This window comes from Callithrix jacchus, chromosome 4 (genome assembly GCF_049354715.1).
Source record: "Callithrix jacchus isolate 240 chromosome 4, calJac240_pri, whole genome shotgun sequence".
NCBI lineage: Eukaryota > Metazoa > Chordata > Mammalia > Primates > Cebidae > Callithrix > Callithrix jacchus.
Genome location: NC_133505.1, coordinates 38,403,057 through 38,421,341, shown reverse-complemented (window position 1 = coordinate 38,421,341; position 18,285 = coordinate 38,403,057). Strand labels below are relative to the sequence as shown.

Sequence of the window (18,285 nt, the reverse complement as noted above, 5' to 3'; positions counted from 1 at the left end):
GTTGGGCTGGATATGAAATTCTGTTGGAAATTCTTTTCTTTAAGAATGTTCAATATTGGCCATCATTGCTTCTGGCTTGTAGGGTTTCCTCTGAGAGGTCCACTGTTAGTCTAATGGGCTTCCCTGTGGAGGTGACCTGGACTTTCTCTCTGGCTGCCCTTAATGTTTTTTCTTTCATTTAAAACCTGGAGAATCTGATGACTATATGTCTTGGGAATGATCTTCTCATGCCGTAACTTGCCAGGGTCCTCTGCATTTCTGAATTTGAATGTTAGCCTGTCTAGCTAGGTTGCGGAAGTTCTCATGAATGATGTCCTGAAATGTTTTCCAGATTGGTTCCATTCTCCCCATCTCTTTCAGGTACGCCAGTTATTCATAGATTCAGTTTATTTACATAATCCCATGTTTCTGGGAGGTTTTGCTGATTCCTTTTCATTCTTTTTTCTCTATTCTTGTCTTCCTGTTTTATTTCAGAAAGCCAGTCTTCAATCACTGAGATTCTTTTCTCCACTTCCTCTATTCTGCTACTAATACTGGTGAGTATACTATGAAATTCTTATAGTGTTTTTCAGCTTTGTCAGGTTGGTTACATTCATTTTTTTATTTTGGGAAGGAGTTTCGCTCTTGTTACACAGGCTGGGGTGCAATGGCACGATCTCAGCTCATCACAATCTCCACCTCCTGGGTTCAGGCAATTCTCCTGCCTCAGCCTCCTGAGTAGCTGGGATTACAGGCATGCACCACCATGCCCAGCTAATTTTTTGTATTTTTAAAAGATGGGGTTTCACCATGTTGACAGGGATGGTCTCGATCTCTTGACCTTGTGATCCACCCGCCTTGGCCTCCCAAAGTGCTGGGATTACAGGCTTGAGTCAGCGCGTCCCGCCATTCTTCTTTATACTAGCTATTTTGCTGTTCAGCTCCTGCAATGTTTTATCATGCTTTTAAGCTTCCTTGCATTGGATTACAGTGTACTCCTTTATCATAGTGAAATTCATTTCTATTTATATTCCCAATTCTACTTCTGTTGTTTCAGCCATCTCAGCCTTAACCTGGTTCTCACTGCTAGCTTTTTAGTTTTCAGCATTCTTTTGCTGATTGTTTTTGTCTTTGTGGGCTTATCTACCTTCAATCTTTGAGGTTGCTGATCTTTGAATCGATTTTGTTTTTCTCCTCTTTTGCTTTCTCTTTTAACAGTCTGGCCACTTTTCTGTAGGGCTGCTGCAGTTTGCTAGGGACCTGCTCCAGTTTCTAGTTGCCTCAGATTTTCCAGTATCTGGAGGTATCACCAGTAAAATTTATGTGACAACAAAGATGGCAGTCTGCCCATTCCTCTGAGAGCTCTGTCTCAGGGAAGTACGGGCCTGTTGCCAGCCCAAACACACCTGTAGGCGGTGCTAGGGAACCTGGTTGGAAGGTCTTGCCCAGTCAGAAGGAACAGCATTGGGGATTTACTTTAAAACATAGTCTGGCCATGTTTTTGTAGAGCAGCTATGCTGTGCTGGGGTTCCGCTTTGACCTCTGGCTGCCTTGGACACTCTGAAATTGGAAGGCTGGAATGGCATAGTCATACAAACAGCAAAGTTGGGGGCCCACCCCTCCCCAGGGAGCTCTGTCCCAGTTAGGCACAACACTGATGCTGTGGATAGAATCCCAAGCCAAAAGAATCTTGTCCTGTCACGTGATATGGAGTGGGGCCTGCAGCCCTGTGAATTTAGCCTCTTTCCTAGCAGTATGTATGGGGGTCTAATATCCCACCTTGCCAGAGCTGCACTTACTTTTGCCAGGAAGCCAGAATTCTAGAGTATCTAAAGCTCCATGGGTTGAGTTGTTTCCTTGATTAATCCCAATGCAAGTACCTGAACGTTTCAGTTGAAGGTGCTCCATTTATTTGCCCCTTTCATTCCTCTCCATGAGAGTCACACATCCTAGGTGTGTTTAGCCAGCCATCTCAGCCACTCCCCCAGAACCTTGACCTAAGGAGTGAGGGCTCCTAAGGTTAAATCAGTAAGTAGAATCCAGTAGAACCGTCATTATTTTAAAAAATAGTAAACCACATGCAATATTACATTTCTGGAGAAAGTACAGGGATTAGTGCCATCATCAAAAGGTTAAAATATACGGGCAGAACAATTCCCATCAAATGCAAATTCATCTGATTTATTTGATCAGTGTGGAAAACCAATGAATCTTAAAGATGCTGATTGATAACTATAAATTTAACTAGATTGGGACCTTATATGCAGCCATTGTCCCAGATGTGGTTTTATTACTGGAACAAATTAAGACATCTGTTACCTGGTCAGAGCATGGGAAATTCATCTGATAAAAATCAGGAGTCCCTCACCCACCCCCACAGTGAAATTTCTAGGGGTCCAGTGATGGGGGCACATTAAAATAGTTCTTCTAAGGTGAAGGATAACATGTTGTATCTGGCTCCTCCTACAGCCAAAAGGCAAGCACAACACCCACTGCACTGTCATTTCAGAGGCAGCATGTTCCTCATGTGGGTTTGCTACTCTAGCCCATTTATTGAGTGACCTGAAAAGCAGCTAGTTTTGAGTAGGGCCCAGAACATAAGAAGGCTCTGCAGCAGGTCCAGGATGCTGTGCAAGTTACTCTGCCACTTGAATAAAATGATCCAGTCGATCCAACAGAGGGAGACAGAGACCTACCTTGAGGCTTTGGCAGCCTCCTGTAAGTGAATCACAGAGAATGATTTTAGATGCATGCTGGGAGAGAAAAGGTAATGTGGCAGGACTGGGAGCCATGAGCAAAGCCTTGCCACCCTCTGCAGATAACAACTCTCCTTTTGAGAAAAGCTTTTGGCTTGTAGCTGGGCCTTAGTAGAGACTGAATGATTCACTATGGGCCACCAAATGACCATGTGACCTGAGCTACCCATCATTAATTGGAGGAGAACTGGTTGGAGGGATTTCTCCCCTGGCTTTTGGTATTGATTCAGGGAGAAATGAGATATGATTGGCCTGGATTCATTAATATTGGATCTTCACTCAGTATCTCAGATTAAATGTGCTGTTTTGAACACCTAAGAGTGATGTTAATACTCAGCCCTGTTAGCTCATTAAAACCTGAATTCAACTGTGGCCTAGCACAGTGTTTCTCAAATTTGTCTGCACTTTAAATTATGTGGGAGATTTTAAATAGTTCCAGGTCTAGATCAACAAGTAAAACCAACTAAATCTAACTCATCAAAAGTAGGATCCCAGAAACAGTATTGTTCATAAAACTCTCCAGGTTTGACTCCAATCAACAGTCAAGTTAAAAAGCAGTGGCTCACAGCAGTGATTCTCAATATTTCTTGTGTATCAAAATTATCTGGGAATTGTAGCAAAAGTATAGAGGTCCAGATATTCTAGTTTAACATGCTGGAGCCCTGATTTTATTAAAAGAAATAATCTCTCCAGATTTTACTATATGCAACAGTTTGTGAAAACCACTAGCCTATATCAACAGAGTCCCTATCACAGGCATGCTGCAGAGGAAGGTGTCTGAATGCAGCTCAGAGAGATAGGAAAGTGGGAATGTAACCACTATGTGCAACCTGCTTAGCCATCTCCTAACCATGTCTCCTTGGAGGGCTGACAGGATGCCCCCTCACCAAGGCATGACACATATGGGTATAAAAACTGCTAGGACTGCTGAACAGTCACCAATCTTGAGTCCTGGGTATTCAGAAATTCTTACTTACACCAAAGCCAGTTGATATGTCAGAGGCCCTTTTGTGCTAGATATATTCTTTCTACAGGTCTTTCCCAGAGGAACATTTAGTCATATACCACTGTCCACTGGGGAATGGAAAACCTCAAATAATCTGGGTGCTCAACATTAATGTATTTAATTCTGTCAAAGGTTACCCTGTGGTGAATACTTTGCTGGAATCCTACATTTTGGGAGGCTGAGGCAGGAGGATCACCTGAGGTCGGGAGTTCGAGACCAGCCTGACCAACATGGAGAAACCCCATCTTTACTAAAATTACAAAAAAACATTAGCGAGGTGTAGTGGTGCATCCCATTTACTTGGGGGTGGCGGGGGGCTGAGGTAGGAGAATCACTTGAACTCGGGAGGCGGAGGTTGCTCAGTCAGCTGAGATCGCACCATTGTGCTCCAGCCTGGGCAACAAAAGCAAAACTCCATCAAAAACAAACAAACAAACAAACGAACAAACAAACAAACAACAACAGAAACAAACAAACAAAAAAAAACTTTCCCTACCCTAAAGTAATGAAGATATTCTACTTTATTATTTTAAAGAATGTTTTTACAAGAGATAAGGACAATTGTATTTTTCCATATAGATAACCAGCTGTATTTAAATTACTTACTAAATAGTTTTCCTTTACCCACTGATCTGTAATGCTATCTCCTTTAACTATGCTCAGAGCTTTCTATTCTGTTCCAAAGATCTAGGCTACTACCCCTTCCTAAACACCCCGACTCTCTTAATTAAAGTAACTCTAACATAAATCTTCCTATCTGCTAAGGAAATTCTCTCTGCTCGTTATTCTTATTTAGAGTGTCGTGGCTATTTTTTGTCTTTCCTATTTCTATATAAGGCTTAAAGTCAGCTTAATAAGTGTCACAAATGCTTGATAAACATTTAATTGAGATGTATTTGAGTTCTTAGAGCATTGTAGGAAATTAATATCATAATATTAAATCTTCAAGCCAGGATCTTGGCAAGTCTATTTGGTTAATTAATTGTCTTATTAAATACTGTCTTCTGTAATTACTCAGTAGGGATTTTTAAATATCCCAATTGATACCTTGTACAGAATTTGTCAGGTGTAGTTTTAGAAGTTTATGTAAATGCACTTTTGCTCTATCAATTTGTTAAATTTTCATCTTCTGTCTGTGCAAAACACCTCTGTAATTTTTTTCTTCCTGCCCTGCAAAGCTATCTTATTAACGTCAAGAATGTTCTAATCTTGTATTTTTTTTTGCATTCAGCATATTACCATTTGCAAATTATAAGAGTTCTGTGCCTTCTTTTCAAACCTTTTTATGTGTATTTCTTTTCTTCATTTTTAACACTTGGAAGATCTTCAACTGCAATGTTTAATAAGAGCAGTGAAAACTGCTGGACCACCCATGCAAAAGTTGAGCTGTAACTCCTGGGCCTTCACTGTCTTGCTCTTACAGGTCAGCGCTTTGGGACCTATCCTAAACCCAGAGATTTATGGTGCCACATATGTCCCTTGCAGCCTTTGGATGTAGCCTTTATCCCCTCAGCCCTTGAGGGTCTCAGACACTGCCCAGATCAGGAAACATCACCCAAGACAAGAGCAGCCCCACAGCTCCACTTACTTTTCTATATTTCTGCCTTCTCCTGGGTCCTGATCTTCACCGCTTGTTTAGCCCATCTGTACCTTCAATCAGATTCACTTTGCCCAGTCTCCTTCTCTCATTCCAGTCTCCAAATCATTTTCTTTTGTAAGAAAGAGCAGCCTGTAAAATCAAGCTTCAGACATAGACAAGCAAGCTGGAAGTTCTCATGGGTGAATGCAGCAGCTGTGCCAATAGGAAAAGGACACCTGGGATTAGGCATGTTCACAATGGTGGCTCCATCTTTCCTTCTCTTCACCAGCCACGTGTACAGTAAGGAGCAGACAACATGGCACCCCCCCTAGTGGAAAGCCCATTAGCATAATAGGATTAGGGTGGGGGAACAGCTTTTCCCACGCACTATGTAAATGTCACACCTGGTCTAACCAACCTGTGAGCCGTACATAAATCAGACACCATCTCCTCAATCCTGCCTATAAAATCTAAGGCACTCTGATTCCAGGCCGGAATTCCCTTTCAGGCATCCCTCTCTCTTACACCAGAGAGCTGTTTGCCTTTGTCTTTCTTTTGACTATTAAAAAACCTCTGCTTCCAAGCTCACTCTTCATGTGTAGGTGTCCTTAATGTTCTTGGTGCAAGATGGCAAAATCCCTGTTATTTACCCAAGACAATGACAAAGCTTCAATAGGTGCTCATCTGACTGGTGGAGCCTAAGACTGATGTCCATGATCAACTGCAGGGGTGACTGGAGTGTTGTCCTCTTCTAGGGAGGGAGGTGTTTTCTGTCTCCTCTTAACACTTTACATCTTGTAAACCAAAAATGAACTTCAAAGCTACCCCTCACAACCATCTTAATGGACACCCTCCTCAGCCAGGGCACTCAAAAGTTCACCTGGAAGACCGGCTCAGGCCATCATGGAAGCAGGTGTTGAACATGCTTTATATGCCCTCTTCCCTTTTGGAATTCAGGAAAAGCAGATCAGCATTTACCATCAGCATGGACCTTAAGTCTGATCAGAAACATTTCCAATCTATTCTCTCTGAAACCTGCCACCTGGAGGCTTCATCTGCATGATAAAATTTTGGTCTCCACAACTTCTTACCATAACCCAGACATTCCTTTCTATTGATGATAACTGAATCATTTGCCAATCAGAACATTTTAAAATCTACCTATATCCTAGAAGCACTAACCCCACCCCCCACTTGCTTCAGATTGTTCCGCCTTTCTGAACTGAACCAATGTACATCTTAAATGTATTTGATTGATGTCTCATATCTTCCTAAAATATTTAAAACCAACCGGCACCCCAAACACCTGAACACATGTTCAGGGCTGTATCATGGGCTGCGGTCACTCATATTTGGCTCAGAATAAATCTCTTCAAATATTTTACAGAGTTTAACTCCTTTCATTGATGATGTGGAATTCTGATGTAATAAGAGGGCTCACATGCTGAGTGTGAGGGGTGGGAAAAGAATGACAAATTTTAATTATTGGAACAGTGATCCAAGACAAGAACTTTATCTGGTACCTGGGAGGCACTCGAAGTGTCTGAATGAACCAGTGATGAATAACTAACATCTTTCCACCCATTCCCTTGAAAATGAGTTATTACCTCAAGTGTTTGTCTATCCCAGTTCATATTCTAGATTATTGGAGTGGCATTGTGTGATGGTGAAATGATTATTCACACATCTTCCCTCGGTATTGTCTCTTACTAGGATTTAAAAACCCAGGTTTGTAAGATCTCAGAGGATCTGGGTGCACACTGATGTCTTATATTAACATTTATATGTTTTTGTGTGTGGAAATATTTCTAGGGAGAGAATCTCTAACATTTGTTAGATTTTTTGTTTGTTTTTGAGATGGAATTTTACTCTTGTCCAGGCTGGCATGCAGTGGCATGATCTCAGCTCACCACAACCTCTCCCTTCTGGGTTCAAGCCATTCTCTTGCCTCAGCCTCCTGAGTGTCTAGGCTTACAGGCATGAGCCACCAGGCCTGGCTAATATTGTAATTTTAGTAGAGACAGGGTTTCTCCATGTTGGTCAGGCTAGTTTCAAACTCCCGACCTCAGGTGATAAGCCCACCTCAGCCTCCCAATGTGCTGGGATTACATGCATGAACCACTGTGCCCTGGCACATTTATTTGTTTTTGTTTTTTTTTTAATTTTTTATTGGATTTTAGGTTTTGGGGTACATGAGCAGAGCATGCAAGACAGTTGCGTAGGAACACACATGGCAGTGTGCTTTTCTTTCCTTCTCCCCTTCACCCACATTTGGCATTTCTCCCCAGGCTATCCCTCCCCACCTCCCCCTCCCACTGGCCCTCCCCTTTTCCCCCCAATAGACCCCAGTGTTTAGTACTCCCCTTTCTGTGTCCATGTGTTCCCATTTTTCATCACCCGCCTATGAGTGAGAATATGCGGTGTTTCATTTTCAGTTCTTGTGTCAGTTTGCTGAGGATGACGTTCTCCAGATTCATCCATGTCCCTACAAACGACACAAACTCATCATTTCTGATTGCTGCATAATATTCCATGGTGTATATGTGCCACATTTTTCCAATCCAGTCTATTATCAATGGGCATTTGGGTTGATTCCAGGTCTTTGCTATTGTAAACAGTGCTGCAATGAACATTCGTGTACATGTGTCCTTATAGTAGAACGATTTATAGTCTTTTGGATATATACCCAGTAATGGGATTGCTGGGTCAAATGGAATTTCTATTTCTAAGGCCTTGAGGAATCGCCACACTGTCTTCCACAATGGTTGAACTAATTTACACTCCAACAGTGTAAAAGTGTTCCTTTTTCTCCAAATCCTCTCCAGCATCTGTTGTCTCCAGATTTTTTTAATGATCGCCATTCTAACTGGCGTGAGATGGTATCTCAATGTGGTTTTGATTTGCATCTCTCTGATGACCGGTGACGATGAGCATTTTTTCATATGATTGTTGGCCTCATATATGTCTTCTTTCGTAGAGTGTCTGTTCATATCCTTTGCCCACTTTTGAATGGGCTTGTTTGTTTTTTTCCTGTAAATCTGTTTGAGTTCTTTGTAAATTCTGGATATCAGCCCTTTGTCAGATGGGTAAACTGCAAAAATTTTTTCCCATTCTGTTGGTTGCCGATCCACTCTAGTGACTTTCTTTTGCTGTGCAGAAGCTGTGGAGTTTCATTAGGTCCCATTTGTCTATTTTGGCTTTTGTTGCCAATGCTTTTGGTGTTTTGTTCATGAAGTCCTTGCCTACTCCTATGTCCTGGATAGTTTTGCCTAGATTTCCTTCTAGGGTTTTTATGGTGCCAGGTCTTATGTTTAAGTCTTTAATCCATCTGGAGTTAATTTTAGTGTAAGGTGTCAGGAAGGGGTCCAGTTTCTGCTTTCTGCACATGGCTAGCCAGTTTTCCCAACACCATTTGTTAAACAGGGAATCCTTTCCCCCTTGCTTGTTTTTGTCAGGTTTATCAAAGATTGTATAATTGTAGATATGTTGTGTTGCCTCCGGTGCCTCTGTTTTGTTCCATTGGTCTATATCTCTGTTTTGGTACCAGTACCATGCTGTTTTGATTACTGTAGCCTTGTAGTATAGTTTGAAATCCAGTAGTGTGATGCCCCCCGCTGTATTCTTTTTGCTTAGAATTGACTTGGCTATGCAGGCTCTCTTTTGGTTCCATATGAAGTTCATGGTGGTTTTTTCCAGTTCTGTGAAGAAAGTCAATGGTAGCTTGATGGGGATAGCGTTGATTCTGTAAATTACTTTGGGCAGTATAGCCATTTTCATGATGTTAATTCTTCCTAACCATGAACATGGAATGTTTCTCCATCTGTTTGTGTCCTCTCTGATTTCATTGAGCAGTGGTTTGTAGTTCTCCTTGAAGAGGTCCCTTACGTTCCTTGTGAGTTGTATTCCAAGGTATTTTATTCTTTTTGTAGCAATTGTGAATGGCAGTTCGTTCTTGATTTGGCTTTCTTTAAGTCTGTTATTGGTGTAGACGAATGCTTGTGATTTTTGCACATTGATTTTATATCCTGAGACTTTGCTGAAGTTGCTTATCAGTTTCAGGAGTTTTCGGGCTGAGGTGATGGGGTGTTCTAGGTATACTATCATGTCGTCTGCAATTAGAGACAATTTGGCTTCCTCCTTTCCTATTTGAGTACCCTTTATTTCTTTTTCTTGCCTGATTGCTCTGGCTAGAACTTCCAGTACTATATTGAATAGGAGTGGTGAAAGAGGGCATGCTTGTCTAGTGCCAGATTTCAAAGGGAATGCTTCCAGTTTTTGCCCATTCAGTATGATATTGGCTGTTGGTTTGTCATGAATAGCTTTTATTACTTTGAGATACCTTCCATCGATACCGAGTTTATTGAGGATTTTTAGCATAAAGGGCTGTTGAATTTTGTCAAATGCCTTCTCTGCGTCAATTGAGATAATCATGTGGTTTTTGTTTTTGGTTCTGTTTATGTGGTGAATTATGTTTATAGACTTGCGTATGTTGAACCAGCCTTGCATCCCCGGGATGAAGCCTACTTGATCATGGTGAATAAGTTTTTTGATTTGCTGTTGCATTCGGCTTGCCAATATTTTATTGAAGATTTTTGCATCTATGTTCATCATGGATATTGGCCTGAAGTTTTCTTTTCTTGTTGGGTCTCTGCCGGGTTTTGGTATCAGAATGATGTTGGTCTCGTAAAATCATTTGGGAAGTATTCCCTCTTTTTGGATGGTTTGAAATAGTTTTAGAAGGAATGGTACCAGCTCCTCTTTGTGTGTCTGGTAGAATTCGGCTGTGAACCCGTCTGGACCTGGGCTTTTTTTGTGTGGTAGGCTCTTAATTGCCGCCTCGACTTCTGACCTTGTTATTGGTCTATTCATAGTTTCAGCTTCCTCCTGGTTTAGGCTTGGGAGGATGCAGGAGTCCAGGAATTTATCCATTTCTTCCAGGTTTACTAGTTTATGTGCATAAAGTTGTTTGTAATATTCTCTGATGATGGTTTGAATTTCTGTGGAATCTGTGGTGATTTCCCCTTTATCATTTTTTATTGCATCTATTTGGTTGTTCTCTCTTTTCTTTTTAATAAATCTGGCTAGTGGTCTGTCTATTTTGTTGATCTTTTCAAAAAACCAGCTCTTGGATTTATTGATTTTTTGAAGGGGTTTTCCTGTCTCAATCTCCTTCAGCTCAGCTCTGATCTTAGTTATTTCTTGTCTTCTGCTGGGTTTTGAGTTTTGTTGATCTTGCTCCTCTAGCTCTTTCAATTTTGACGATAGGGTGTCAATTTTGGATCTCTCCATTCTCCTCATATGGGCACTTATTGCTATATACTTTCCTCTAGAGACTGCTTTAAATGTGTCCCAGAGGTTCTGGCATGTTGTGTCTTCATTCTCATTGGTTTCGAAGAACTTCTTTATTTCTGCCTTCATTTCATTGTTTACCCAGTCAACATTCAAGAGCCAGTTGTTCAGTTTCCATGAAGCTGTGCGGTTCTGGGTTGATTTCTGTATTCTGAGTTCTAACTTGATTGCACTATGGTCTGAGAGGCTGTTTGTTATGATTTCAGTTGTTTTGCATTTGTTGAGCAGTGCTTTACTTCCAATTATGTGGTCAATTTTTGAGTAGGTGTGATGTGGTGCTGAGAAGAATGTATATTCTGTGGATTTGGGGTGGAGAGTTCTGTAAATGTCTATCAGGTTTGCTTGCTCCAGGTCTGAGTTCAAGCCCTGGATATCCTTGTTAATTTTCTGTCTGGTTGATCTGTCTAATATTGACAGTGGAGTGTTAAAGTCTCCCACTATTATTGTGTGGGAGTCTAAGTCTCTTTGTAAGTCATTAAGAACTTGCCTTATGTATCTGGGTGCTCCTGCATTGGGTCCATATATGTTTAGGATCGTTAGCTCTTCTTGTTGTATCGATCCTTTTACCATTATGTAATGGCCTTCTTTGTCTCTTTTGATCTTTGTTGCTTTAAAGTCTATTTTATCAGAGATGAGAATTGCAACTCCTGCTTTTTTTTGCTCTCCACTTGCTTGGTAAATCTTCCTCCATCCCTTTATTTTGAGCCTTTGTGTATCCTTGCATGTGAGATGGGTTTCCTGGATACAGCACACTGATGGGTTTTGGATTTTTATCCAATTTGCCAGTCTGTGTCTTTTGATTGGTGCATTGAGTCCATTTACATTTAGGGTTAATATTGTTATGTGTGAATTTGATACTGCCATTTTGATGCTAAGTGGCTGTTTTGCCTGTTAGTTGTTGTAGATTCTTCATTATGTTGATGCTCTTTAGCATTTAGTGTGATTTTGGAATGGCTGGTACTGGTTGTTCCTTTCTATGTGTAGTGCCTCTTTTAGGAGCTCTTGTAAAGCAGGCCTGGTGGTGACAAAATGTCTGAGTACTTGCTTGTTCGCAAAGGATTTTATTTTTCCTTCACTTCTGAAGCTCAGTTTGGCTGGATATGAAATTCTGGGTTGAAAGTTCTTTTCTTTAAGAATGTTGAATATTGGCCCCCACTCTCTTCTCGCTTGTAGTGTTTCTGCCGAGAGATCTGCTGTGAGTCTGATGGGCTTCCCTTTGTGGGTAACTCGACCTTTCTCTCTGGCTGCCCTTAGTATTTTCTCCTTTATTTCAACCTTGTTGAATCTGACGATTATGTGCCTTGGGGTTGCTCTTCTTGCGGAATATCTTTGTGGTGTTCTCTGTATTTCCTGCATTTGAGTGTTGGCCTGTCTTGCTAGGTGGGGGAAGTTTTCCTGGATAATGTCCTGAAGAGTATTTTCCAGCTTGGATTCATTCTCTTCGTCCCCTTCTGGTACACCTATCAAACGTAGGTTAGGTCTTTTCACATAGTCCCACATTTCTTGGAGACTTTGTTCATTCCTTTTTGCGCTTTTTTCTCTAATCTTGGTTTCTCGTTTAATTTCATTGAGTTGGTCTTTGACTTCAGATATTCTTTCTTCTGCTTGGTCAATTCGGCTATTGAAACTTGTGCATGCTTCGTGAAGTTCTCGTATTGTGTTTTTCAGCTCCTTTAATTCATTCCTATTCCTCTCTAAGTTATCCATTCTTGTTATCATTTCCTCATATCTTTTTTTAAGTTCCTTAGTTTCTTTGCATTGATTTAATACATGTTCTTTTAGCTCACAAAAGTTTCTCATTATCCACCTTCTGAAGTCTAATTCCATCATTTCATCACAGTCATTCTCCGTCCAGCTTTGTTCCCTTGCTGGTGAGGAGTTTTGGTCCTTTCTAGGAGGCGAGGTGTTCTGGTTTCGGGTGTTTTCCTCCTTTTTTCGCTGGTTTCTTCCCATCTTTGTGGGTTTATCCGCTTGTCGTCTGCGTAGTTGGTGACTTTTCGATTGGGTCTCTGAGTGGACACCCAGATTGTTGATGATGAAGTATTTCTGTTACTTGGTTTTCCTTCTACCAGCCTAGCCCCTTCGCTGTACGACTGCTGAGGTCCACTCCAGGCCCTGCTTGTCTGGGGTGCACCTCTAGCAGCTGTGGCACAGTGAGGGATGCTACCTGTTTATTTTTCTGCTATCTTTGTCCCAGGATGATGCCTGCCAAATGTCAGTCTTTTGGATATAGAGGGGTCAGGGAGCTGCTTGAGGAGACAGTCTGTTCTTTTTAGGAGCTCAATTTCTGAGCTGTGAGCTCTGTTGTTCATTCAGGGCTGTTAGGCTGCTATGTTTGATTCTGCTGCAACAGAGCTCATTAAAAAACCCTTTTTTTCTCAAATGCTCTGTGTTGGGGGGTTCGGGCTTTATTTTTCGATGTCCGTTGAGGTGTCCTGCCCAGCTAGGAGGCAGACCAGCCACTGTTTGCCTGCCGAGTCTCCGCCCTGCTGTTGTGTGATTCGCCCTGTTCCTGCAGGCTCTGCTGTGGTCTCTGCCACGCCCTGTGGTGGAGTATCTTCGTTGTAGCGTGTTGCCTCAGCAACGGCAGGCTGCGTCCGCAGTGGGTGTGTATCTCAGTAGGGACGGGTTGCCTCGGCAACGGCTGGCTGCGTCAGCAGTGGGCGTGTATCTCAGTTGGGGCGGGTTGCCTTGGTAGTGGTGGATGCCCCTTCCCCACAGAGTGTCTCGGACCGTCTGCTCGGAATAGTTTGAAATCGCGGTTTTGTTCATCCCACTGGGTACCCTGAACGCTCTGTCCCTGCAATCCCCTGGGCTGGCCTACTGTCCAAGTCTCATTCAGTCTCAAGTCCAGCCCTCTCATGTCTCAGGTTGCCGGTTCAACAGGGCACCCGGACAAGCACACCCTGTGGGGATTGCTCGGTAGGGCCGGCCGCCGCCGCCCCGGCTGCCGGCTTTGCCAGGCAGACTTACTGCCTGGCGTCCCATGTCTTTTTTATACTTGGGAGTTTCCCCATTCTGTGGGCAACAAAGATCAGTCTGGAAATGCAACTCCGACTCACCTCTTTGCAGATTCAACGAGAGCTCCAATCCTGGGTTGTTCTCACAGCGCCATCTTGAGTACTCCATCCATTTATTTGTTTTTATGTGACCCCCTCTGTGGCCTAAAAGAAAATCCTAACTTACAGGTTAGAGGTAGGGCCACTCCATGTCTGGACAATGAACAGCTGGTAGCAACCTGTGTTTAGTAGACTTAGGGACATGAAATAAATGCTTACATTTTGTTTATCTTTTCCTCTGGGACAAAAGAAGGTAGAGGTTTACTTGCTTCCTCTTACCACAGGCTTCTATCAATGGGATGGTGATGGGGTTTTCCTCCACCCAAGTAACTTTCTGATTCTCCAACAGCAGCTGGGAGTCCTAGAATCTGACTCAATTCTGACCCTAACTACCTGGAGTTCGTCTCAGATTCCACAGGTTTAAGGGCTCAGCACCACAAGACTGTCCTCACGTCAGATGCAAGTCACAAGTATCGGGTCCCATGTTAGCTACACTTCTGTCTGACATGGCTGCAGAGTCAGGGGTTTCTCACCTCCCAAGCCTTGATAATTCTTAAACTAACTCAAAGAACTCAGAAAGTTGCTATTTTCATACAAACCATAAAACATCCAAAACAGTTCTCAATCAGTTTAGAAGTTTATTTTCCCAAGCTGAAGATGCACCTTGGAAAAAGACACACAAATCATTGTAGCATCTGTGGCCCACGCTTTTCCTAAGAGGGTTTTGAGGGCTGCAATATTTACAGGGGAAAATCAGGCAGGAGAGTAAGAAGGAACAGTCAACTATGCTTTCATCTCGTGCTCAGTAAATCTACATTTTACATGAAATAAAGTAAACTGTGGGGTAGAAAAGTCAAATATGCATTTGTCTCTGGGTGGGTAGAGGGATGATTTCTAGTCTTGTTTTTTCTGTGCCTGTGAAGATCAGCTGTTAATTTATATTGTCAGAGGAAATTCAACAAAACTCTGTTTTAGAATAAAGATATTGGGCCCCACAAGGAATTATCCCATGAGCAATTTGTGAGGGAGGCCACATGGGGAGAGATGTGATCTTCTATCTTTGTGGTTAGTTGTGCAGGAACAAAAGAAAGGCAGTTTTTCCATCACTCAGTTTCCAAACTTAACCTTTTCCTTTGGTATAGTGAGTTTGGAGTTCTGAAATTTTATTAATTTTTTTTTTTTATTTTTTTGAGACGGAGTTTCGCTCTTGTTACCTAGGCTGGAGTGCAATGGCGCAATCTCGGCTCACCACAACCTTCGCCTCCTGGGTTCAGGCAATTCTCCTGCCTCAGCCCTCTGAGTAGCTGGGATTACAGGCATGCACCACCATGCCCAGCTAATTTTTTGTATTTTTAGTAGAGACGGGGTTTCACCTTGTTGACCAGGATGGTCTCGATCTCTTGACCTCGTGATCCACCCGCCTTGGCCTCCCAAAGTGCTGGGATTACAGGCTTGAGCCACCGTGCCCGGCCCTGAAATTTTATTTTTTTTCATACTCAGTATTGCAGTTTATGATTGTCATAGCTTAAATCAGCTGTCGCCAACTTTTTGGCATCAGGGACCAGTTTCATGGAAGACAATTTTTCCATGGACTAGCAGAGGTGGTGGGGGTGGAGGGGAATGGTTTCAGGATGAAACTGTTCCACCTCAGATGATCAGGCATTAGTGTTTCATAAGGAACATGCAACCTAGAGCCCTCACATACAGAGTTCACAATAGTGTTCATGCTTCCATGAGAATGAAATTCCGCCACTCATCTGACAGCAGGCGGAGCTCCTGTGCTCATGCTCTCTTGCCCACCAATCACCTCCTGCAATGCGATCTGGTTCCTACCAGGCCAGGAATTTGTACCAGTCCACAGCCCGGGGCTTAGGGACCCTGGTTTAAATTATGCCACTATAGAAGAACACTTGAGACTAGATGACTTATAACAAATAGAAATTTATTTGATTCATGGTTATTGAGGATGGAAATTCCAAGATTAAGAGACTGTATTTGGTACAAAGCAAAAGGGCAAGAGACGGTGAGAGTTAGAGGGAAAACGAGGTCAAACTCACAGCCTCAGATCCTTTCATGATCTGACTTAATCCATTAATGAGGTCAGAGCTCTGATGATCTAATCACCTCTCAAAGGTCCCACCACTTAAAGATGTTGCATTGGGGATGAATCATCCAACAGATGCATTTTTGGACAAACATTCAAACCACAGTGGTTATAAAGGATACAAATGAGCAGCCAGATGAAGTGTGCACAGGGTGAGGTCTGAAAGGGCTCTGAGCACAGGAGCCTCTGTTCTGATGGAGATGAGGTGCACCATCCTCCCAGCACATGGACACACAGATGTGTTCACCAATTGGAAAGCTCTCCAAAACCCAATCTCTAGAGGTTTCTATGGAAGTTTCATGTGTAGGCAAGATTAATTAAATCACTGGCCATTGGTGACTGAACTCAACCTCCAGCCCTGCTTTCCTTTGCAAAAGTAATTGACTGGGCTGAAAGTTCCAATTCTCTAATCATAGCTTCATGCTTCTGGCAAGCAGCCCCCATCCTGAAGCTACCTAGGGGCTCCTCAGCCTGTGGTCATCTCATTGCCATGTTAAAGTCATGCTTATCACTGAGGAGACTGCAAATGTTTTATAACCTGCTTGTCAGGAAACAGGGACAAAACCAAATATTTTGATTGGACCACAGATCACACCCTAGTCTTTGACCACATTATCTCTTTTATAATATTTATATATTTATTTTAGAGACAAGGTCTTGCTGTGTTGCCCAGAGTAGAATGCAGTGGCACAATCATAGCTCACTGTAACCTTGAATTCCTGGGCTCAAGTGATCCTTCTGCCTCAGCCTCCTGAGTAGATAGCATCACAGGTGCACACCACGTGCTTAATTAATTTTTAAATATTTTTATAGGGATGGAGTCTCACTATTTTGCCCAGGCTAGTCTCAAACTCTTAGCCTTAAACAATGCTCCTACCATGGCCTCCCAAAATGATAAAATTGCAAGCATGAGCCACTGTGCCTGGCCAATCACAGGTCTCCTATATCGGAGGAATCATAACAGTAAAAAAAACCTGGCACGTTACCAGAATCCTGTTTGGTCATTAACAATTATCCCGGTGTAGTCCAAAAACAGGAGTAGTCTCAGCAACATGTAGATGCACCCTTTCAGGCATCTGGTAAAATTGATCTAAGAGACAATATCATCTCTTGCTCATGCCTCTTTCGAGTAGTTCATTTTACATTGGATTTTCCTCATTACATAACCCATTTATTCATTCGTTTACCCTCAGCTATTTCTCCTTTTCTTCTTTTATACCAAACATTTCCAGCTATGGAAGGAACATGAGGTTCTGCTGCTCTGCGGGCCTAGACTGCGGGGAGCAATACTGTTTTAGTAAGTGTCTCCCATCAGCCCATTCCAGTTAACAGACGTTAGGGTTATGCAGGTAGAGAACTGGTTGGCTATCTGACCCCAGGCAATACAGCTGCATTCAGTGCTAACCCCAACTTATCCAGATGCACTGAACGCACAACCTCCTTCTCCAGGCCCTCAGGAATTCTTGCATTACAGACATAAAATATATTTACAGTTTCCTGCTTAGGAATAATTCCTGTTTCTAGACTGTATTTGCATCCCTAGTCCTGGGACCATCAGGTATGAGAAAAGCAAGATGAGGTAAAGTAGAGTCATCATTCCAGTGTCCTCCTACCTTGGGAAGGACTGTAGGTAGATCACACCAGCACCTTCCCCTGCTCCACCAGGAAAGGAGAGATAATGTCATGTCAAATGTGAGCTCATTCATGAAGGTGTGTAAGCTCACCCTTCATGCTTATGTCTCCCCACTCCTGCTTTATACAGTCAATGTTTCAATGGGCTATTTTAATTCTCTATGGAACTCTTCCTCTGAGGAAGCTATTTCTCTGACCATTGTTGGACATTGTGGGGAAGTGTGTTTCCTGGTGTATTGTGGCTCAGTGGTCCACATGGTGGCAATACCTCCCATTCAGGTTCATTTTTTTTATTGTCTCTGCTTATCTCTGTCTCTTTTCTTGTAACACTTTTTTTTTTTTTGAGGCACAGTCTTACTCTGTCTCTCAGGATGGAGTGTAGTGGCACCGTCTTGGCTCACTGCAACCTCTGCCTCTCAGGTTCAAATCATTTCTCTTGCCTCAGTCTCCCAAGTAGCTGGACTATGGGCAGGCTGTATTTCTAGTTTCACCATGTTTTCCAGGCTGGTCTCAAACTCCTAACCCCAAGTGATCCACTCATCTCAGCCTCCAAAAGTGCTGGGATTACAGGCATGTGCCACTGCACCCAGTCTTGTTAAATAGAATAGTTCTTATGAGTATTTTGCACCTGTGAGGTGGGGAATGCAAGAGGAATATGTCTTGATTCAGCCCATCTCTGCATTGCTACAGCCCCGGAGTCTACTTATTTCATGGACCCAGGCGATCTTCACAAACAACATAAATTTTTTTCTGAGATGTGATCTTAATACATTTTCCAGACTCAAATATTTATCAGGCTAAACTCAAATGCCTGTACTCAA

General features: G+C 42.6%; 1 protein-coding gene across 1 annotated transcript in view; it reads left to right on the top strand.

The window, feature by feature from the left end:
• The window catches only part of LOC144582099 (saoe class I histocompatibility antigen, A alpha chain-like), a 29,437-nt gene that overhangs the window by 10,558 nt on the left and 594 nt on the right, over positions 1-18,285 (top strand). The window contains exon 9 of the mRNA XM_078368769.1: positions 17,065-17,129. Coding sequence (XP_078224895.1) covers positions 17,065-17,081 — 17 coding nt within the window. The 3' untranslated portion in view covers positions 17,082-17,129. The remainder of the gene's footprint in view (positions 1-17,064; positions 17,130-18,285) is intronic.